The sequence below is a fragment of the Protopterus annectens genome, chromosome 14.part0 (genome assembly GCF_019279795.1).
Source record: "Protopterus annectens isolate FY-2018-M chromosome 14.part0, PAN1.0, whole genome shotgun sequence".
Taxonomy (NCBI): Eukaryota; Metazoa; Chordata; order Ceratodontiformes; family Protopteridae; genus Protopterus; species Protopterus annectens.
Window position 1 is genome coordinate 162882468 of NC_056748.1, and position 24107 is coordinate 162906574.

At 44.0% G+C, this 24107-nt stretch overlaps 1 protein-coding gene across 1 annotated transcript in view; it reads left to right on the plus strand.

Moving 5' to 3' along the window:
- Window positions 1-24107, plus strand: part of CCDC186 (coiled-coil domain containing 186) — a 1483461-nt gene that overhangs the window by 1002266 nt on the left and 457088 nt on the right. Inside the window, exon 11 of the mRNA XM_044055936.1 lies at window positions 23076-23218. Within this exon, the coding sequence (XP_043911871.1) occupies window positions 23076-23218 (143 nt within the window). The remainder of the gene's footprint in view (window positions 1-23075; window positions 23219-24107) is intronic.

Sequence of the window (24107 nt, forward strand, 5' to 3'; positions counted from 1 at the left end):
ACACATCATGAAAGCAGTAAAAATTCACAGTTACATTGTAGAAAAGTGCTGCAGAGCTGTGAAACTGTTAGAACCCAGAACTGGGAATGCTGACCTTGATAGAAACATCATTTCACATAGTCCAACTGTGGATGTAAGACTTATTTAATGTATGTCAGAAATGAGGGCTTTCAGAATGCTACTCGAGGTTTTTAAGGAAAAAAATAAATGAAGCACACATTAGACCTGAGCCTGTTCTACATAACCAAGTGCTACCATCTTGGGCACATTATTTCAGTCATCTCTCATGAAAATTCTTGTTTCGTCAGCCAACTACAGATACCTTTAAAACTAGATTTCAAAACAATCTTGCCAAGATGCGTAAAGCCTTCAAATGTTCATGATACTGATCACTGCTGCAGTAGCCTTAGCTGTACTGGGTTATATCTGGCACAGGATATAACAGCTGTCCAGTCTCCAAATCTTCAAGGGCACCTAGGGAGGTTTTGCCTAGTAAAAGTGGGTCTGCTTCTTCATAAATTCCTTTATAAAAAAATAAAGAAAGCAAAAAGTTAAGACTTATGTTATCTCCTGTCTCATTTACTTTGGACAAGAAACCTTTAAGCTTTGCATAGGGTTTAGATCAAGCTCTTGACCCTTCCATTGCTTCTGCTTCTGACAGGACAAAAGGGGATTCTTCTTTTCCTGAAGAGGTTCAAGGTTCATACGTAGGTACTATGCTCTTGGTCCTAGGGCCTATATAAGCCTAGCCAAAAAGATACCCTGGCTTTCGCCACACAAGAAAATTATTTTCCTGTTCCCCTGTCGAGCAGAGCCACAGAAGTGATCCCTGGGGTGAATTTCTTATCTCCCATCCAGTCATCAAGATTTTTCTTGAAGAATGCTAATGAGGAGCTTTGTTTGATGTAGATAGGTAGTTTGTTCCAGAGTACGGGAAGTCTCTGGGACAGGAATCTATCCCTCCAGCATGTTTTGTTTACTGTGGTGACAAGGTTTAGGTCCCCAGAGCGTGTAGCTCGGAGGGATTGGAATTTATTTAAGTGGAGCATGTCCAACAGCTCTCGAAATAAAAATAGCTTTGTATGTTAGGCAGAGATCGCCTCTGAGTAGGCGAAATGTGACGGAGTAAAGCTGGAGTTTTTTGAGATGGTCTGCCTAGGGCATCTGTTTGAGGCCGGTAATCCACTTTGTGAGGTATTTCTGCAGCCTTTCCAGTTATTGTAGATGTCTTGTGAGGTACATATCAAAAGGAGTGCTGTATTCTATAATGGATGGGTCTAATGAGTGACGAGTAGAAGGGAACAATGACCTCTTTTTTCCTGGATGAGAAACCTTTTGTGATGAGGTGTGCCACTTAGAAGGATTTCCTGACTACTGTGGCAATGTGATTATCAAAGGAGAGACTACTGTCCACCTGTGTCCCAAGGTCTCTTATCACACTTTCAGTGTTAAGTAGACTACCGCCTATGTGGTAGTTCATGGGTACATAGTTTTTACCAAAAGGGATGACAACGCACTTTTTGGCATTGAGCTTGAAGCCATGGCTTTGACACCAAGCATCTGTCTCAGTGAGGCCCTTTTGTAGGATGTCCACATTGTTATGAGTTTTGATTATGGCTACTAGTTTGCAGTCATCTGCGAACTTTGTTAGCCAAAGACCTTCTGTGTTAGCCTGTACTTCAGAGAAATAGATACCAAACAGGAGAGGACCCAGGACTGAACCCTGTGGTACTCCACTTGTCACTGGTCTGAAGTCAGATTTGGAGTCTGCTACTTTCACAATGTGGGTTCTGTCAGTGAGCCAGTTGGCAGCCCATCTTGTCACATAGGGATTTATACCTAGTTTAGTGAGTTTATCTATAATTCCAGAGTGAGGGATGGTGTCGAAAGCATTGGCGAGATGTAGGTAGGCTGTGTGAACCACCTTACCCTTGTCTACGGCTTTGGTGACTACTTCAAAGAAGTCTGTCAGATTTAGGAGACATGACCTGCCTTTTACAAGCCCGAACTGGGTGGGGTCCAGAGTTTGGAGGTTACCGATGTCATTGTTTATAAGTTCCATAGCCTTGCAGACCAGGCTCGTCAGGCTAATGGGACAGTAGTTCCCGGGGTCTGTGGTGGCTCCCCCTTTGTGGAGTGGGATAACCATCACTGTGCACCATTCAGTGGGCACAGAGCCTGAAGTGAGACTAAGATTGAACATGGTACTTAGGTGGGGTGCCAGTTCGTTCTGTAGTTTGTGTAGTTTTGAACGACAAAATATTTGTGAAGGGGCAATTTCTGTTTTTTTCCTCTGGTTTCTGATTCAGATTCTGGGGGTAGTTTGGCCTCTACTGGTCCCTTTGAAGGAGTCTCTTTTTATGAATTTATTTCCAGAATGAACCAGTTGTTTCAAAACACAATTATATTGTACTGTCTGTGAGGAAATAGTATGATTTCCTACAACTGGAATTTCTTGAACCTACACCAGTTCCTCCTCTTCTTTCAGCATTCGAGGATACATTTGTTACAGCCTGTAACATGCTTGACAACCCAACCTTCTGTCTCAAAGAAAAGCTGATAGATTGTACAGAGTGTCTCAGTTTTGTATGTTTTTTGTACTGTAACCCTAGATCAGACCCAGCAGTGATTTCTCTGGTTAATGCTATTCCCTCCCCTTCTGACCTTTGAGGTACTTGTTTTCAGAACACATGCAGCAGGTATTAAAGGATGGGAAAATGTTGATGGATTTGGGGAAAATGTATTACTTTAGCAAGCTCATACATTAAAGTTTATGCTTGCCTTTTTTGAGAAAATAAGGAACAGCATGGTATATTTTCCCTCATTTGAGGAAAAAAACATTGTGTGATATTGTTGCTTCTGTGTCTCAGTTGGCTACCCACTCTTTGAAATGTGCTTAGGATTCAAGTGATGCCAATTCCAGGGCTGCTGCCAGTGGAACTGTTATGAGGAGGCTTGCTTGGTTCCGTACTCAAAACCTTCTTGAGAATGGTAAAAGTGAAATTTTTAATTCTCCCTTAGATGGGAAGGTAGTCTCTAGACTACCTGCTGCATGGGTCCTTAAAACGTGCATTGAGAGGGTCAAGCTGATGCTGGGAGTTTCTCAGATTTTTCAGTCATCTTTCTTCAGGTTTGTCAAGGGGTTTAATGCTACCTCTACAACATTTTACAAAAAGTGAAATAAGCAGACGCAACATGCTGCTGGCAAGCAGACTTTGCTATGGTGGTGTCAAGAAAAAGGAGGTACCCCTCAGAGTAAAAGACAGTCTAACATGGCTGAATGACTGTCTTAAAAAATCTGTCACTCTCTATCAGCAGGTGTTGACTGACAGGACAGAAAAGGGAAGGTTGATCTAGCAGATGAGGGGGAATCCATAAGAAAGGAGTGTCACCTGTATCTGTGATGAATCATTTTCAGAATCCATTTGTCTAAAACAAATTGTTGCCAAAGAGAGATGTGGAGGTTCAGTTTTTTGAGCAGGATTAAAGGACTGCCATGATAGGGCATTAAACCCCTTGATAAACTTGGAAAGGATGATTTCCCACCAAAAGACAGATGTATCTACTCTGAGACTTTAATTTTGTCCTGTAACTGACACTGTCTCCCTGTGATCCCAGTGCTTTTGTGCCACTTAAGTTCATGCCCTGGATTTTCTGGTGGCTGTTACATGAACCTTAAGGGTTTTTGAACTTCATACTGTCACATCAAGGGACCTTATACCATCTTTAACAAAGACAGGATCACTCTAAAAGTGAACCCATCTTTTACAGGTGTTGGAGGTAAATCTGAGCGAGACTGTCCATCTCCCAGCTTTCCTTCCAGACCCACAATGTAGGGAGGCAGAATGCAACAGTTACTGAATGTATGGTGGCATTTTAATTATTGGATCACTAGAACCAAAGAAACTGGCAGAATGACCATCTTGTTTGTCTTTTAAACTAGGAAGAGAAAGTATAACCAGTCTCAAATAAAGCCTGTCCAAATGGCTAACTTGTTATATATATATATTTCTGTTATGAGTCCGCTAACAAGAAACTGAAGTACCAATCAGGATTCATTGCTGTAGAGTAGTGACCACTAGCCACTGCTGCAGCTTTCTTTAAGAATACTTGAACCCATGCCATATGTGAGGCTGTAAAATGTACCTGTCTCCACACTGTTGCAAGCTTTACAAGCTGGGCATCCAGTCTACAAGCATGGTGACTTTTACCATTGCAATACTTCAGCGATTTCTGTAGCTCTCCTTCCTGTATCATTATTCCTCAGTTAGCTTCAGTAATCTTCCTCAAGTAATGAATATAACTGCACTGGTGAACTTGTGATCATACCTCTCAAGTGTACCTCATTATGAGGAACGTACCTCATTTGAGGTCTTAAAAAGTTCATGTTCCTCAAAGTTCCTCAAAGTTCCTCAATGTTCCACATTGAAAGACTCTGTCACACATTCAATGTTAGGATTTTTTTAAGTGAAATCCATGGTAAATAGAAATTAATCATATTAATTCATTAAAAGATCTTCTTTATAAGTAAAACCAGCATATTTTAACCATCATATGACCTTCCTAGTTGAAGTTGTTAGTAAGCCATTAGTATGTGTTCCAGATTTTGCCCATTTGTTCCACATTATGAGGGCTAGTGTTCCTCATTTTGGAGATGGAAGGTTGAGAGCTATGCTTGTGATGAGCATAGGGTCTGTAAAAGTAAATGTTATCCAACCAGTGCTCATCTGCATGTGAAGTAGTGTTTACATTAAAGATGTGTCTTCAGGCAAGACTCAGCTTTTGAGAGTCCTACTGTCATTTTTAACCATCTCCATGTTGTGTAATACTGCAAAGGATCTTTTCACCGCCATATTCTTGGCTTTTTTTTCTCCTGTAAGCCAGGAGTTTTTTAGACTGATGAGTTTTTTCACAGAGATTTTTTAAATTGGTTTCCCAACTACGGGAAGAGGATTTACCTCCAGGATTTGGTTTGGAGGGCACTATTTGTTTGGTTTTCTAAATGTGCAAGTAGGACATCACCTCTTCAGTATAGGTTCCTACTAACCTGCCCCAGATATCTAGTAACTTATTCCTTCTAGAGACTTCATTTTTGCTCAGGCACTCCCTTCACAAGCATCCAGAAGTATGCATCCTTGTGGAATAGCCAGAATATTTATTTATTTATTGGATTTGTTTACCGGGAAAGTCTACTGGGCCTAGATGAGCTATTTTTCAGTGGAGGCCTGGGGAGAAAAGCTCCACATGCAATAAAATACATACACGAAAATATCACACACAATACAGAGTATATACAGTCACAGTGCATAGAAAACAGTTTGAGCGCAACTGTGCAAATTATTTGCATCCATAGTATGAGGATAGCAGTACAAATTGTTTACATTCGTAATACACATGTATATTATGTAGTTTTACTTGCAGTGTTGATGGAGTTGGTATAAATAGAGTATCAAATTAAGGATAATAATAATTGGAGAGTTGTAGTCCTAAGTAGTTGAAATTTAGCAAGACATAGTGAGAGCACATGGAGTTTATCGGTTTTATTTTATTTTACATTTGTTAACCAGGATTGTCTTACTAAGCAAAAGCCCTTTTTCAGCAGAGGCCCGGGGAGAAATGCAAAACATAGTTACAAAAAATATAACCGTTACAAACACAGTTTAACATTATAATCATTCATAATAAAACTTGTAGAGCAGTTATCATATATATGAAGTTACAATTGTCTATAAAACGTTGTGAAGAATACTGCAGCAGAAGGAAAGGAGATAGTGTTAGGTAAAAATGATGAAGTAGTCTAGTTTAATTTGTAAATGTTTTGGTATGGAGGAGAAGAAATGATGGTAAGACAGAGGAAGTTAAGTTTGTTATTTAGTGAAGGTATATTCAAGGAGGCTGAGAACAGGTAGAAATCCATTGACTTAAGTACTCTTTAGTGGCTAGTTTGAATACTTTAGGATGTGAAAGTGATCTAACTTCTTGTGGGAGTTTGTTCAAAGCAATAGAGGGATGGTAGCTGTATGTAATGGCTCCTAGTTTGGACTTGGGCTTGTAAATTTGTAAAAGGTCTTGGGTAGAGCTCCTGAGTAGTCTGGATGGGACATAGTGGGAGATTATGGTGCCTAGTGCAGGACAGTAGGATGGTGAATAAATAATGGAGTGTATAATTTGGAGCTGAGAGAGGAGTAGGAGGTGTGGTAGTTCGAGCCAGTTTAGATGTCTGAGGGAGATACAGTGGTGAGATTTGTAGGTTTGTTGTGCAGGAAATCTGGCTTATGCAAGTATTTAGATGGAGTAAAGTAAGGTTTTAGTGGAGGAAGTCAAGTTTTGGGGGGGGGTTACGGCACAAGTACAAAGCCAGAGAGATGTAGTTTGAGGGATTTCTTAAAGAAAGCAGGATTGCTAATTGTTCTGATTTAAGGTGGGAGATTATTCCATAGTTTTGAGACAGTAAAAGAGTACAGCATTTGGCCAGCTGAGAGACTGGCTTTCTCATCTTTCAGCAACATGTCAAATCAAGGGCTCGGGAGACTTTTTGTGTGTCCCAGGCATGGGTGGGACAAACTTAAGCATCTTTTCAACTAAAAAAAGGACTGAAGGTATGATGAGCGCATATAATTTTGCATACCAAATGTTGGATTATCAATCTGAACGACTGAAGGTATGAGGAGAGCATATCCTTGTGTGTACCAAATGTTGGAGTATCAGTCTGAATAGAAATTGGCTCACACCGACATCCAAGGGAAGCTGTGGGTGCCACTCCAGTGGTCAGACATCCTGTGTTCTGGAAAATATCTGCATTAAGAAATATGGGTGCAGTATTGATGTTCTCTGTTATGGTTAGTTGTCCTTGAAATACGTTGACTGACACAAGTGTGATTAGTGCATTAAAGTCTACATTCTTGAGGTAAGAATGCCTGTTTTTGTCATAGCTGACAGTTGTCTGCAGTAGAAAGATCAGGAATTTAGAAGATCTATGCACAAGTGTGAATTGAGGCTTGGTGTCCAGAGCACACTATCACAAGTTGAATGGAGAATTAGAGATATCCAAATTGTGGAAGAACAGTAGGAAAGGCTATGAACATTGACATCTCACAATTATTGATCATGAGATGAGCAAAGTAACTGCTGCTTGTTTTTGTTTCTCTCTTTTTATGATTTGTCAGAAATACTTTGATTTGTTAGTGTATTATGCTTTTACTTTAGTTTTTTTCTGTTAGAATTTAATAACGGAACCTTTTTGGCAAATAAAAGTGGGATAAACATATGATGTTATGTTGTTCTATCTCGCCTTCATTCTTACATGTGGGTTCGGAGCTGATTACAAAAGCTCAAAGTCTCCAAGTTGGCTCATGGCAAGGTAGGTATCCCGTAATGCAGTGGTATCAATCCTCAGATCTCGTTGATCGCTTTATGAGTTCAGAAGTGCTCTTCTTGGCCATGGCTAAGTTTCATAGGTTCATAGATTAGTACTAAGCTAGCTGCCCTTGAGAGTGATTATAAGCTTAGCCAATTATCCCTTGAGAGAATCAAACCCTGCATCTTGTGTTTGTAAGGCAAACACCTTAACCATTAGGCCACCCTCCCAACCTATAACCTTTTTTCTGTATTTTGTCATATTTGTAGCTTGTATTTTTTTAGTAATTAGTTAGAATATTGTTATTTAGAATATAGGTAGCATTACTGTTATTTAGACGGTAGTTTATTCTTAAATTGTAGTCATTGCTTTGTCAGCTGTTTGGCCAATGTTTTTTTCCGCAGACCTGTTGGTATCTCGTAGTGGTAGTTAGATTATCTATATGTAGTATTTGCTGTTGAGCCCTTTGCTGGCTCTTTTTGAGTTTTGATAACGTGTGTTTGAATTATAGGACTTGCTGTTATTTAGTCCGTTGTGTTGCTATTTAAACTTCTGTCTTGTGTGTTATTTTCTCTAGGTTTAGGTATGTTAGTGAAGCATTTTTTTTCAAGGGCTAGGCCAGTTTAAGTTAGAGGACCTAGTCCACTGTTAATCTTGACCTTGCCTTTTTTGTGTGCTGTGTTGCCTTCCTTTGGGCAGGGCTAGGCCCATTTACGTTAGAGGACCTAGTCCTCTCTTTGGTTTTTACTGCGGTGTGCTTTTTTTCTTCTCTACAATAGTTAAGCTCCGTTTTAGTTAGAGGAATTAACTAATCTCCCTTTTGACCCTTAGAGTTGTTTTCTGCAATTATGTATAAAGAATCGAAAGAAAAGGACCATAAATCTTCAGGTTTTAAAAAGTGCCAAAAATGCACTCAGAAAATGTCCATAACGGATGGGCATAGTGTGTGTGTGTGTGTCTAATGTTTGGGGGCCATTCACTTACAAGAGACTTGTACTTTTTGTCATTCTTTTAGCTCAAGAGTCCTTCAAGAAAGGAAAAAAAAAGTTGATTTTGAAAGGTAGTTTTCCTCACAATCTACTAGGTCTCCCTCTAGCAGGAAAGAAAGACTGTGAAAAGGCCATCTCCAGTGTACTCCGAGAAATCTGGACCTCCTGAGAAAATTTCAAAACCACCAAGGCTCTCACCTCATCGGCTCCACTGCCTTTGGAACCGATTGCGGTTATTACAGTTGATATGCCTATATTAGCTCCAAGTACTTCGGAGTCGAAAAAGGATTCTGTAGCTCGGAGCCGGTCAACAGATATTCCACCAGTCTCCCCTACACTGAGATCACCTATTTTTCAGAGATCTCACTCTCCAACCCTTTCTTCCAGGTCCTTTAGGAGCCTATCAGATGAAGATGTGGAGAGGGTGGTGCGCAGACTCTTGAAGGTGCCGGGGCTGGCAAATTTGCTCTCAGCTCCTGCCCAACTGGCCTTTGAGCCGTACAAGTCTTTGTCAACCACTACTGTTCTTCTTCCGAACATTTTCTGTCTGTTGGAGCCAGAATATCCAATACCACTTGCAGTAAAACTTTCAGCTCCGACTTTCCGGAACCGATATCTGCTCCTACACTCTCAGTGCCATCCATAGTGTCTAGGAACTGAAGTTTACCAGTCGGCCCTGAGGGGGATTCTCGGACCCGAGCCTTTTCGGTTCGAGCCTAGTTCCTGGTGCGTCGGCTTGCCTGAGCTTGGCTCCTGCATTGGCTTCGGAGCCATTCTCCCTGGAACTAGGGGCTACTCTGCTTCTTTGGAACTGGTGGTGTCCTCGGAGCCAGGGGAGTCTGCCTTCAAGCTGATGAGGAGTGTGCTGGCCAAATCTACAGCTCTACGCAAGGATGCTGATGTTCTTCCCCCAAAAGCACCGGCGTCTGTCTTGGCGCCACCCTATCCACAGGACAGCAGAGATCCGCAACCTCAGGAACAACCCTCTGGGTAGTCCCCATTCTTCCGTGACCTCCCCGAGACCTCCCCAGAATACCCTTCTGAGGAGCCTCCTCAGAAGAAAACATGCAGGAGAAAGCATGTAGACTCCTCCGGTGAGTCTTTCACCTCTGACACTGACCTAGAGGAGTCAGAAGGGTCCCCATGATCGTCCTCTGATGATATCTCCTTTGTAGATATCCTTTAGATCCTAAAACAGAGAGGCGGCTGGACTACCATCACCCCTTCTGATGAGGAGTCTGTGTACCTGAATGTTTTCGGATCTCAACCTTCAGCCTCTTGGGTGTCTCCACCTTTCAACGAGCTCATGGACTTGGTCAGTCGAAAGGCACGGGAATCACCTGACACCATGGAGCCAGTCCCTAGGAGGGCAAACAGATTTCTGTCAGCCCCTAAGGAAAAGGATTTCTTGACAAAAGGTGTGACAGTAGATGCTATGGTGGTGGCAGCAGCCACCAAGAAGGGGCTTGCAGAGACATCCTCATCTGTCCATCCGCCGAACAGAGAGTCTCTAATGATGGACAGATATGGGAAGCATGTTTTTTCTTCAGTGGCTTCTACCCTTAGATCGCTGAATTATCTTACCCATTTTGCAAGTCTTCAGAGAGATATCCTGAATGAACTAGGAGATACTCTACAAGGTACATCAACTGCGGGGGTACCAGAAAAGGTTACCGCTCAGTTATCTACCTTAAACTCCATAGTGAACTCCTCCATGAGACTGATATCATACGCAGCAGATGGAGCAAGTAGGGCAGCAGGTTCAGGAGTTTCCCTGAGGAAGACGCTCCTGGATGCGCTTGTGTAACTTTGTGGAACCCTTTGTCTACTTCACAAGTGTCCCTTTTGAGGGTTCCTCACTGTTTGGACCAAACGTTAAGGATACACTCACCAGATGCGAGTAGGAAGGGAAAACTCTCTCTGCTGTTGGAGTATGGTTTTCCGTCCCTTCAAGACCTTATTCTAAAGGGCAGAAAGGCGGGAAGATGTGGTTCAAGAAATCCCAGAGATTTTTCCCAGACACATGAGGTGATTCCTTCCCCAGGGGCAGAGGGGGAGGAAATAATGGTAGATGCCATCCTAGAGGCAGAGAGGTTCCGCAGAACCAGGCTGACCGTGATTCCTTTCACAGACATTCCTATCAGTGCTCCTGAAAGGAGGCCCGACTGTGCTACTTTGTAGCCAATTGCAGGACATTTATCTTTGTACCCAGAAGCCTGGCACAACATCAGAAAAGACAAGAGGGTACAAAACATAATAGCCAGAGGATACTCCATACCCTTTTCCTAACCTCCTCCTCGAACCAGGAAAATCCCAGATGTTCCACCCAATCACAGGAATCAAGCAACCATAGAGATCCAAAAGGTGCTAAACAAAAGGATCTGAAGTAGGAGATTCATTTGTCTGCAACCTGTGGGTTATGGATCCGATATCGGATCCGAACCGGCATGGTTTTCCAGCTATGGATCCGAGCTCTCAGCTTTTCCCCTCACCCATAATGCCCTGCTCTCCCTACATGACCTCAGATCTAGTTTGCCGCGCTGGTGACCAGATTGGTTTTCTTGAGCTCTACAGCTAAGTGCTTTTATTGGGATTTTCTAGTGTTAAAATTTAACTTTTTTTGACAGTTTTGTGTGAAAGTTTAGGTTCCCCTTTGTGTAGCTAAAGTTGTTTAATTTTACTTAACTTTTTTATATTTAGTTTTCCTCCCCTCGCTGGTAGCGTAGTGTGTGTTTGGGCCTGTGTTGTGTGACTAGTTTACTTTTACTTTTTTAGATTAGTTTAAGTAAAAGCTAGGCTCTTAGGATGTCTGAACAACCTAAGGCTATTTTTTCGAAGTGCTCCGAGTGTGGCCATAAGCTTTCCCCTGCTGATGGCCACACTCGGTGCGTTCGATGCCTTTGGGTTGAACACCTCACTTCTGGATGTTCCATTTGTGCAGGGTTCAACGCCAGGGCATTGAAGGAGCGGAGGTCTAAGCTAGTCCTGGCGGGACTTTTGCCCCCGGACTCTGCTCCGGCTTCCACTCCTTCGGGGGGTACCGTGACTACGGTTCCCTCCTCTCCGGCTCCCCCTCCTCCTCCTGGGACTCAACCTCCCTGTAGTGGTTTGGAGGAGAGGGAAGCTAGAAAGAAGGACCGGAGGGAGAAGCACCATAAGCGGCGGGCCGAGACCTCTGTTTCGGCCCCGCCTGCCAAGCGGGCTTCTCCTCCGGCCTCCTTGTCTGCTGGTTCTCCCCCTCCTCGGCTCCGGTCACCCGTGTGCTTTTCACCGGGACCTGAGGAGGAGGAGACCCGATCTCCATCGAGGCTATCCAGGAGGCACTCAAGGCCTACCTCGGTAGCCTCGTCGAGATCGACTTATAGTTTATCGGATGCTGATCTGGACCGGATGATGAGAAGGTTCATCCAGGCCCAGATGCAGATGGGAGTGCTCTTGCCTCCCCCCCCCTCTGGGGGGGAGCTTGACCCCTTTCTTTAAACCTATAGCTCCTTCTCCGACCCGCTACCCGGGTTTGGAGCAGTTGGAGCCGAGCAGCTTCGGAGCCGGGGGTGGGTCGGTGCCGATAGTACTCTGTACTTTGGATCCGACCCTGCCCTCGAGTGCTTCGGATCCGACCTCTCGGAGCCTGGATCCGAGCTTCGGATCCGGGGGGATCAGTGCTCCTTCGGCACCATCTGTGTCGGAGCGTACTGTCCCCTTGGATCCGAGCGCTTTGGCGCCGGCTCCGATCCACTCCTCGGATCCCAGGGGGAGCCGATTATCGGATCCTTTGGTCGAGGTCGGCTCCCCCTCGGCTTTTGATGTAGTGGAGAGGGCCCTGTTGAGGGTTTCCGGACCCCCGGCACTTGCTTCGGCTCCGTCCCGCGCTCCATCTGCACTGGGCCAGGCTTCCACCATCCGGCCATTGGGACAGCCTGCTCCTTTGCCCCAAGTTGTTCCTTTGGAACAGGTCACAGTTTGCGAGGAGTCCTCTGACAGCCCCCCGGAGGATGCCCCCCGCAAGCATACGTGCAAAAGGAGGCACATAGACTCCCCCGAGTCTCTCACTGAAGACACGGACTTGGAGGAAGGGGAAGGCTCCCCAAGATCACCCCCTGAGGATGTCTCCTTTAAAGACATCATGGAAATGCTCCGCATAAGGGAGGGGTGGTCTGCCCCCAAGTCTTCCTCGGACGAGTCCATGTTCTTGGAGGCATTTGAAGCGGGCCCGTCTACCTCTTGGGTGTCCCCTCCTGCCGACCCCCTGGTGGACCTGATTACCACCAGGGCGTGCAAGGAACCGGACACCGTGGAGCCAATCCCAAAAAGGCCCGACCGTATCCTTAGTCCCCCGGCTGACCGTGCCCATTGGAGTAAGGGGCCTCCGGTAGATGCCATGTTGACGGCGGCAGCCACCAAGAGGGAACTTGCTCAGGAGAGTCCCTCAGTCCATCCCCCGAGCAAGGAGTCTCGGATGATGGACCGCTTGGGGAAGTGGATGTTTAGTTCAGCGACCTTCTCAGTAAGGGCGCTGAACTACCTGGCACATGTGATTAGGATGCAGCGCGATCTTATCAAGGAATACGCTGCATCCCCCCCAGAGTCCATGTCGGAGGAGGACAAAGTGTTGCACTCCACCCGTATGGCCACTCTCAGGTCCGTCACTAATACCTCTATGCGGTTACTATCCCATGCTACGGAGGGTGCCGCTAGAGCCGCAGGGGCAGGCCTAGTTACCAGACGTCAGGCCTGGCTCCGTCATTGCGATTTCACGGAGCCCTTCAAGGCATCATTTGCGAACGCCCCCTTCGATGGTTCTGCCCTCTTTGGCAAAACTGTTCGTGATACCTTGACCCAGAGTGAAAAGGACAGGAAGACGCTGTCTGCCGTCGGAATCCGCTTCTCTGTGCCCCAGAGGCCCTATTCTAGGAACCAAAAGGGCCAGAAGAAGATGTGGTTCCGGAAGTCGCAACAATCCCAACCCGCTCCGGACAACCAGTCCTTCCGTGGCAGAGGAGGACAGGGAGGACGCCGCCCCAAGGGGCAGAGGGGCTCCCAGGAACTTCAGGTCCAGAGAACCCTTCTCTGAACGGCCCGCGCAGCAGCCCTGAAGGGTTGCCCGGCTGCTCCACTCTGGAGGCAGTCGGGGGACGTTTTTCGGAGCACCTAGCGGCATGGGAGTCCATAACATCAGACCACTGGGTCCTCCAAATCATATCCAGAGGATACCGTATCCCATTTAGTCACATGCCAAAATTGAAGTCCCTCCCCGACGTTCCACCCGGTCAGTGGGAGGCCGCTTTGGCAGAAATTGGCCATCTGCTAAAGAAAAGAGCCATCCAGCCCGTCCCCCCAGACCAGATCGGATCAGGGTTCTACTCCAGGTTCTTTTTAGTGCCAAAAAAGACGGGGGATCTAAGACCAATTTTAGACCTTTCTCTCTTGAACCTGGCAGTTCCCAAGGAGAAGTTCCGAATGGTTACGTTGCAGTCTATTCTCCCCCTTCTGGGAGAAAATCACTGGATGTGATCCATAGACCTCAAGGATGCGTACTACCACATACTAATGGACAGGCGCTCCAGAAGGTTTCTCCGCTTCCGGCTGGGAGCCAGTCACTACCAATTCCGGGTCCTTCCCTTTGGTCTCACCACAGCCCCCAGGGTGTTCACCAAAGTATTAGCAGTGGTAGCGGCCCACCGGAGGCTTCAGGGGGTGCAGGTCTTCCCTTACCTGGATGACTGGCTTCTCACCACTCCAACAAGGCATCTACTATTATTGGCGCGAGACTCCTTTCTCCATCTAGCTCCCCGTCTAGGCATCACAATAAATACAGAAAAATCCAACCTCGCACCCACGCAGTTCATAGATTTTATAGGTGCCAGGTTAGACACGAGACAGTTAAGAACCTTCCTCACTGCTGACAGAATTCAGAATCTGCAGCTCCAGGTGCGGGCCATTCTCCACTCCAGCTCAGTTCCGGCGGAGTTGGTCCTGAGGGCTCTAGGGTCCATGGTGGCAGCGATAGCTCTTCTTCCTCTCGCCAGGTTCAATATGCTCATCCTTCAATGGACACTCCTAGTTCAGTGGTCGTATCTTGCTCTTCCTATGAATCATCCCATTGCGATCAGCAAGGCTTGCAAGCAGTCCCTCCTGTGGTGGCTCCACTCTCCAGATCTCCACGGAGGCCGCCCCTTTTGTGCTTCTCCCCCTCTCGCCACGGTGACCACGGACGCCTCCCACCTCGGGTGGGGGGGCATTTTGCAGGCCGGACGGTCCAAGGCACGTGGAACGATTCAGAGACCTTACTGCATATCAACGTTCTAGAGATGAGAGCAGTGCTCTTAGCATTGCTAGCACTTCAGGCCTTTCTTCCCTTGGGGAACTGTTGCGATTCAGTCAGACAACATGTCTGTCGTCTGGTATATCAACAAGCAAGGAGGAACCAGGTCTTACCCTCTTTGTCGAGAAGCCATGAGAGTGTGGGAATGGGCAATCTCCACCAACCGCTTTCTCATAGCAATGCATATTCCGGGTCGGTCCAACATCCTTGCGGACAAACTCAGTCGCACCATTCTCACCCCTTACGAGTGGTCTCTCAATGCCCAGGTAGCGAAACGCATCTTCGCACGGTGGGGAACTCCTTGTTGCGATCTTTTTGCGTCTCCCTCAAACACCAAGTGCGACAGTTTTTCGCTCTAATACCTCCTCCCGGAGATACCCCAAGAGACGCTCTGGTGCATGCTTGGCCACCCGGTCTTCTTTATGCTTACCCCCCCTTGCCTCTGATGCTTCAACTCCTTCAGAAAGCCTCTCGGTTGGGGTGCAGAATGATTCTCATTGCCCCATTTTGGCCTCGACAGATCTGGTTCCCTTTCCTAAGGTCTCACTCAGTGAATCCTCCTTGGATTCTAGATCCCATTCCGGATCTGATATCTCATCCATCCCGCTTATCAGCCCCGAATCTGGACAACCTGAAGCTGACTGCTTGGCTGCTCCAGTTCCACTCCTGATCAGGACTCCCGGTATTTTGTCTCCTGTTAAGGCCATCCTGGTGGCGGCTCATAAACCATCCACCAGGAAAGTTTACCGCAGCAAGTGGAAACGGTTCTCCATATGGGCGGAGCGGCAAGGTCTAAACCCTTTCACAGTCCCCCTTCCTCTAGTGCTTGACTTCTTAACCACTCTTTTTAATGATGGTGCCAGCAGTTCCACGGTCAAAGTGCAACTTGCGGCAATTTCTCATTATCATATTGGCCACGACTCCAGTCCATTGATGTCTGCCAAATTGTGTAAGATTTTCCTAAAAGGTACTTTTCTTCTCAGGCCCCCTGTAAAGCAAGTGGTTCCTCCTTGGGACTTTCATTGGTCCTTCAGGCCTTGACCGCTCCCCCCTTCGAACCTGCGGCTACGGTAGATTTAAAATTTTTATCTTTCAAGACGGCCTTTTTAGTAGCCATTACCTCGGCCAAGAGAGTTTCAGAACTTCAAGCCTCATCAGCCAAGTCTCCTTACTTGGTCTTTCATCCGGACCGTGTATACCTCAGGACCAACCCGTCCTTTCTTCCTAAGGTAGCTTCTGAAGCAAATATTAATCAATCCATTAACCTCCCTGTTTTCTTCCCTAAATATCAAAACAGGGGTGAATACAAGCTTCATTCCTTAGATGTTCACAGGCAACTTAGATTTTATCTAAACAGGACAGCTGGTCATAGGCAATCCGACCAGTTGTTTATTTCCTTTGCTAAATTTAATTTGGGCAAGCCAATTTCCAAAGTCTCATTATCACGCTGGATTTCACAGTGCATCTTATTGGCCTATCAAGCTTCTGGAAGGCCCGCACCGAGGGAGTACATGCCCATTCAACCCGGTCAGTTTCTACCTCGGCCTTTAAGGCTAGGATTCCTCTGGATGATATTTGTTCAGCAGCCACTTGGGCTTCATCTCATACCTTTATTTCCCACTACAAGTTGGATATTACATCTAAGGGTAGAGCATCCTTTGGCTCCGCGGTGCTCCGGAATATCCTTCCATGATGGCCGCCCAAGATTCAGGTAGCTGGGGACTCTGTCCCACAGGTTGCAGACAAATGAATCTCCTACTTCAGATTTAGAAGTTATGTACTCACCATAACGTTCCATCTGAGTAGGTGTATTCATTTGTCTACAACCATCCTGCCCTCCTATCCCCCTGACCTTTTTCAGTTTCCTGCATATTATGTGTTACCCTTTTCAGGGTATTTTTATTGTTGGCAAACTCGATCTGAGGTCATGTAGGGAGAGCAGGGCATTATGGGTGAGGGGAGGAGCTGAGAGCTCGGATCCATAGCTGGAAAACCATGCCGGTTCGGATCCGATATCGGATCCATAACCCACAGGTTGTAGACAAATGAATACACCTACTCAGATGGAACGTTATGGTGAGTACATAACTTCTAAATATCTATACCGTCCCCACAGACCAGATAGGATTTGGAACTTACTTGATATTCTTTTTAATACCAAAAAGAACAGGGGACTGGAGGCCCATATTGGATCTCAGCAAACTAAACGAATCAGTAAAGAAGTCCAAGTTATAAATGGCGACACTGGAGTCTATACTCCCCCTTTTAGGGAAAGACAATTGGATGTGCTCGATAGATCTCCAAGATGCATACTATCACATAAAAATGGACAGAGCATCGAGGAGTCACGCTTCTGGCTGGGAGCCAGTCACTATCAGTTTCGTGCTCTGCCCTTTGGTCTCACTATAGCCGGTAGACTGGTCACCAAATGCATGGCAGTAGTAACTGCTCATTCGAGACGTCTTGGATTCCAAGTGCTTCCGTACCTGGATGACTGGCTCCTAACTGCCACCACCAAGCATCAACTTCAGCAGGCCAGAGACATGACCCTACAAATTTGTGCTCAGCTAGGCATTACAATAAGTCTGCAAAAGTCACCTTGTTGCCCTGTCAGCATGTTACCTTTATAGGCAGAGAAATAGAGACTGTTTCAATGATGGCGTGCCTTCCCGCTGACACAGTTGCAAATCTCAAACAGATATTGCTGCTTCTTCCCAAACACAAGGTCACGGCAAAGGTTGTGCTCAAGCTCCTGGGAACAGTGGCCTCAACCATGACCCTCGTTCCCTTAGCCAGGATGCATATGAGAATCCTACAGTGGTTACTCTTCTCCCCGTGGTCACTTCAGGAACTTTCTCTGTCTCACCCAGTCATAACAACAGAAACTTGCAAGAAGGATCTTCGTTGGTGGATTCAGTCCAACGAGTTAATCATCGGGAGACCATTCATTCCACATCAACCTGTTGCTTCTATGACCACGGATGCTTCCCAGATAGGGTGGGGGAGCACTACCTGGGAAAGACAGTCCAAGGCATATGGCAAGAACACGAGGCCCATTTGCACATCAGTGTTCTAGAGATGAGAGCAGTACTTCTGGTATTGCAAGCACTCCACAACTTTTCCTGTAGGGTCGATTGCAGTCCAGTCAGACAATATGTCAGTGGTATGGTATATAAACAAACAAGGAGGAACCAGATTATACCCACTTTGTCGAGAGGCTCTGTGGGTTTGGCAGTGAGCAATATCTTCCCAACACTTTCTAGTCACACAGCACATCCCGGGAAAGTCCACTGTGATAGCCGACGAGCTCAGCAGGGCAATTTTGATGCTTCACGAGTGGTCTCTGAATCAGAACATAGCGGAAGAGATCTTCCACAAATGGGGCCAGCCTTGCTGTGATCTTTTTGCCACCCCTATGAACACCAAATGTAGCAGCTACTTTTCCCTAATCCCCCCCTCTGGGGGAGATACCGAAAGACTGGCTTGTTCACAATTGGCCCTCGGGACTTCTTTATGCCTTTCCCCAGTCTCCCCTCATATCAAAAGTCATTCAGAAAGCAAAATATTATACATCTACTTTCTAGACTACAGTATACTAACATGAAATTGGTCCTTCATTTTAGCTGGATCAAGGAATATTTAGTAATATGAGTAGAAGTATGCATATAAGTGACTCTGTTTATGCAACTATATGGTCAGTTTTATATGAACATGCACGCAACAGGAATTAATGGTAGGTTATGTATATTAAGGCTATTTCATATAGCTTGGGCTAGAAATGCACATATATGTGTATATATGTATGTCTGTATGTATATATAAAATTTTTTAATTTAACAACAGATATGCCGTGATATCGATACTATATATATATATATATATATATATATATATATATATATATATATATATATATATATATATATATATATATATAATATATAGAACATGGCTTACAGCTTAGTATATGTAGCTCAAATGATAAATGATTTTTGGCTAGCTGGAAATATTTCCATATGAAGTGCAGTTTAGTTTTTAGAAATGCATTTATTGTCCATGATCTGCCATTCTTTACTACTATGTATATAAGTATCATGTTAGATAAAATTAGTTTGAAGATGTAGATGGATGCCAATATTAGTAGCAATTTGATGGCTGTACAATAATATACTTATATGGGTATATTATGAAGAGTTGTATTGATTTTATATACCATATATGCTGAATATATAATGGAACTGCTCATGTTTGTGCAAAGATTTCTTAAAGTATATATGTACATGAGGACTTACTATTAGGTAAATCTGATGCTACATAGTCTTTAAGTTATAAGAAATGCACTTTGCAAGTAGCGGAACAGTGAATTATTCATACGGCTGTATTTTTAAGGAATGGATGTATGGCGTGATGACGTCACGATTAGGAGTGCTTTTGCGAAGTAAATAGTAGAGTGAGTGCTTAACAGCATTCAAGCTAAAAAAGAGGGTGTATTGCAAAAGTAAACTGGATAAGTACATATTTAACTGCATACTGGAACCTAGTATGGATATATAGATAAATAGGCGTGTCATTCATCTATGTTTAAGAAGGTACAGTAAGTTGTTTATTTGAACAACACAAAATAGAAATCGCTTTGTGATTGATTTTTGACAGCATACAAGGGTTGTAAGCTGAACGATTATGTTATAACATGTTCATTTGAAAGGACCTAGCTACACCACAGGATAGACTTGGAGGGATATTTAAATGTGTGCAATATGACTTAATCCATGAATGTGTAAGTAATGATGTACTGATTTGAATGATTTGGGTTGTGGAGTCAAGCGAGTGCTTGACCATATAATCAGTTATATCAAGTAGGAAATGTTATGTCATGATAGTATACATTTATTATTGTGTGACGATCTATATATAACAAAAGCAACTAGAGAGCTAGTTGATCTATAGATGCACAGTACAATTTATGCTGCTAAGGATGAGGTATGCATACATTTTAAAGTGGAGCGTGCGTACAGTTTTATTATGTGATGAATTTTGAGTATTATAATGTGGATTTTATTTCTGTATCAGCAAGTAAATAGTTAATTTGTTGCTGTTTTAATCTGTTTATGATGTCAAGCAACTAGGGGGTATTTTGTGCTGAAGTGATTTGCTACAACAAGCATTTGAATTTAATTAGGGGGAGGTGTTATGTATAAATGGAAATGTTTGGCAGTTTATGCACTTTTACTTGTAAATAGGTTCATAGGTTCATACTAGGCTATCTGCCGTAGGGCATTTATAAGCCTAGCCAGAGTGTGTGTGGCTTTCGCCACCCCTTGGGATGAGAATACTACGCCCATTTAGGGTTTAATTTACTGTGCCTCTGTCTAGTAGTGACACAGAAATGACCCCCAGGGTAAACCTACGATCTCGCATCCACTCGTCAAGATTTCTCTTGAAGAGAGTCAGTGAGGGGCTCTGCCTAACATGGACTGGGATTCTGTTCCAGAGTGTAGGGAGCCTCTGGGTTATGAATCTGTCCCTCCAGCACGTCCTATGTATTTCTGTGTTGAGGTTCAAATCTCTCGCTCTCGTGGCTCTGGTGGATTTGGATTTTCTGAGGTGGAGCATGTCCATTAATTCCGGATTGGACATGGCCTTGTACGTCAGACATAGATCGCCTCTGAGTAGGCGGTGTGCGACTGAATAGAGCTGGAGTTTCTTCAGCCGGGCAGCATATGACATATGTTTGAGACCCTTGATCCTCTTGGTGAGGTACTTTTGGGGTCTTTCTAACTGCTGCAGGTGTCGGGTAAGGTACATCCCAAATGGGGCATTGTACTCAATTATGGGCCTGATAAGGGAAGAGTACAGGGGCACAATGACCTCTCTTGATCTAGATGTGAATCCTTTCATGATAAGGTGGGTAATATAGAAGGTCTTCCAAACCACCTTGGCAACGTAAGTGTCAAATGAGAGGTTACTGTCAACTTTGGTCCCTAGGTCCCTGATTTCTTTTTCCGTACTTAATGGATTACCACCTATGTGGTAATTTGCGGGTACTTTGTTTTTCCCAAGGGGTATGACTATACATTTTTTGACGTTCAGTTTAAGGCCATGGCTCTAGCACCAGTTATCTGTTTCTATGAGGCCTTTCTGAAGGATGCTTGTGTCCGCTGGAGTATCAATTATGGCACCCAGTTTGCAGTCATCTGCGAACTTTGTTAGCCACAATCCTCCTATGTTTGCTTGCACCTCGGAAAAATAAATGCCGAACAAGAGGGGTCCCAGGACCGAGCCCTGTGGGACACCGCTTGTGACTGGCTTAGAGTCTGACATGGCTCCTGCAATTCTGACCTTGTGGGTTCTGTCCTTGAGCCAGTTTGCAACCCATCTTATGACATATGGGTTTACATTTAAGCTGGTGAGCTGGTCTGATGAAGCCACATTTTGTGGTGAAAGCGCTTACCTACTTGAAAATAAATGTGATTTTATTTTACTGAATGGTGATACAAGTCATGCTTCAGTTTACTGTTGCTGTTTTCTGCTTTTTTCAGATTCAGCCTGGAAGCAGTGTCTAGTTAAGTGACTTGCACAGTGTTAGGCAGTGGAGGTTGAGGGAATCAAACCCTGCACCACTGGACCACAGGAGTTAACTTCTTAATTCTCTGTGCCAAATGCCAGAGCATAATTTGTATGCAGTTTCTGTACTGCCTTTAGTAGTAAAAGTAAAAATGTTGATTTAAGAAGAAAATTCTTTGAAACTTTAAAAGTACTGATAAATTGCAGTGATTCACATGTCTATTTCTGTCTTTATATGGATATATAAGCCCAAGCTGAATTGTTGAATTTCCAACATTTTTGGTTCCATCAGCCAGTAAATTGGTAACTATTTTACCTGTAGTCACAGGTAAACAGGTGTGTGCCTAATGTATTTTACATGCAGTTACAAGTAAATTATGTTTTTAACTCCATTTATGCTGCCTGACCTCTATCTTTAACACATTTTATTTATTCTTTTAACAGAATACACTAAATTTTCTTTACTTTTTGCATGGATAACAACTTTTGCCTTAAATGAAACTCGTATTTTGTTTATGTGTAAAATTGAGTATGTAGATGGTTGCAGTGTTAGGGAGAGAGAGTACTCGCTGAACTTGTGGATACATTATGGAGTGGTGCCTGTATCTTACAACAACAGTTTTTTTTATCTGTTCTAAGTTCTTTAGTTATAAATTAAAACAATAAGTAAGAAGTTCACTGGAAAAACAATCAGTAAAAACAAAATGAAAACTCGAGCAAAACTAGAACTTCCACTGATTGACCTCCCAAACCTCTTGTATCAGAGACATGGGATATATGCAAATGACCTTTGTGAACATCAGGTGTTTCAGCTAATTGGCAATTCTGAATGCCCATGACTTGTTTCGTCGTTTAATAATGGTAATGATAATGGACATCAGCTGGGTATAACAGCCCTGTGTTTCTTATGCTTAGTCAAACACTCTGCTTGTGCTGTGCTGACAAGGTCGTAACAAGGCTGAAATATGCATATCCACAGCTAGTGGGATTTGGCTTTACTGGCCTGAAATCGTCCATTAAAATGACGAAACAAGTCTTAGGCATTCAGAATTGCCAATTAGCTGAAACACCTGATGTTCATAAAGGTCATTTGCATATATCCCATGTGCCTCTGATACAAGAGGTTTGGGAGGTCACCCAGTGGAAGTTCTAGCATTGCTGGAGTTTTCATTTTGTTTTTACTGATTGGTTTTTCAGTGACCTTCTCACTTATTGTTTTAGTTTGTTGTTTGGGATATTTTTGCAGTGACTCTAATGATAATGAACATCAGCTGGGTATAGCAGCCGTGTGTTTCTTATGCGTAGTCAAACACTGTGCTTTTGCTGTGCTGACGAGGTCATAACAAGGCCAAAATATGCATATCCACAGCTGGGGGGTTTGGCTTTACTGGCCTGAAATTGTCCATTAAAATGACAAAACAAGTCATGGTCATTCATAATGCCAACTAGGTGAAACACCTGATGTTTATAAAGGTCATTTGCTTGTATCCCATGTGCCTCTGATATAAGAGGTTTGGGAGGTCGCTCAGTGGAAGTTCTAGCTTTGCTGGAGTTTTCATTTTGTTTTTACTGTATGGTTATAAATTGGAATTTTTCTGCAGTTAAAATTACATTTGGTATTGGTTGACTGTCTTTTGTATCACAGATGTTACTGTTAATATTCACAAATTACACTAGTTTTCTTCAACAGCAACAGCATGTGTTGTACAGGCAAAATTTCAGTTTGGGCAGTCTCTTATTTTGCAGTGATTCTCTAAGTTAGTTATACCATCAAGAAATAGCAGATCATTTTTATGGGTTGAATTTGCTGTTTGATTGACTAGATTACCATGTTACTGTTTAGGTAAAGTGTCTAGAAGAAGAACGTTTGAGAACAGAGGATGAGTTATCGAACTACAAAGAAATTATTAACCGCCAGAAAGCAGAAATTCAGAATTTGTTGGATCGTGTAAAGGTTATAGATTTTTTACAGGAACAACAGGAAAGGTATGCAGTTCCTTTGATTTTTAAGTAATTGAAGAAGAATATTCTATGTTTGGTGGTTATGAGATATTCATTATGGTGCAAGGTATCTAAATTTACTGGCTGTTGTGTTAAGTTAGTTTATTGAAAACTCAGTTTACTGTAGGCATGTATTATTGAAAACTCAGTTTACTGTAGGCATGTATCATTGTTGGCTTTTTTTGTTCTGAACTGGGTTTGTTCCAGCGAGTCAGAGGCTTGTTTACAGGAACTGGGACAATAGTCCATGTTACACACCTAAGGGCAGTTCATTTTATTACAATGGCAAGATTATAGGGTCATTCTTGAGATCATTTCCCACATTCTGTTCCCAGGGAGCACCAAATGCTGCATTTGGGCCATAGCAACCTTAATGTCAGTTATCAGCTGGTGGAGTCGAACATCAGACCACAAGGAGAAAAGTGTAGCAGAATGAAAGGCAGACAGAATACTACACTGTTTGTTCAAGATTGATGAACTCCAGCAACAAAGAAGTGATGTTTCCCCTCCATTGCTTCTTGGTCAGGACACAATTTGGGTACTGTGTATGTGTCTAGAGGCCATGCAAGATGGACCTCAGCCTTCTGGAATGCATCCTCAGAAAGGTCACCAGTTAGTAGAGAGGGATGGGAAGGTAAGAGGATGTGACCATAGTGTAGAGGGATTGGAGCTCTTCTTAACTCACTTCAGAAGAGACGTGCATAGAGGACATGACATGGGCTCACTAGATTTTGACTGAGAGATCGTAAGGAATTGGTATGAACTGGAAGGATAGAGGGGTGAGGAGGGGGTGCGGACAGCAGACTGTAGGGACTCAATACTCTCTGGTTCTATGAGTACGCTTTTTCAGAGAGATGTCTTTTGAGCCATAAAA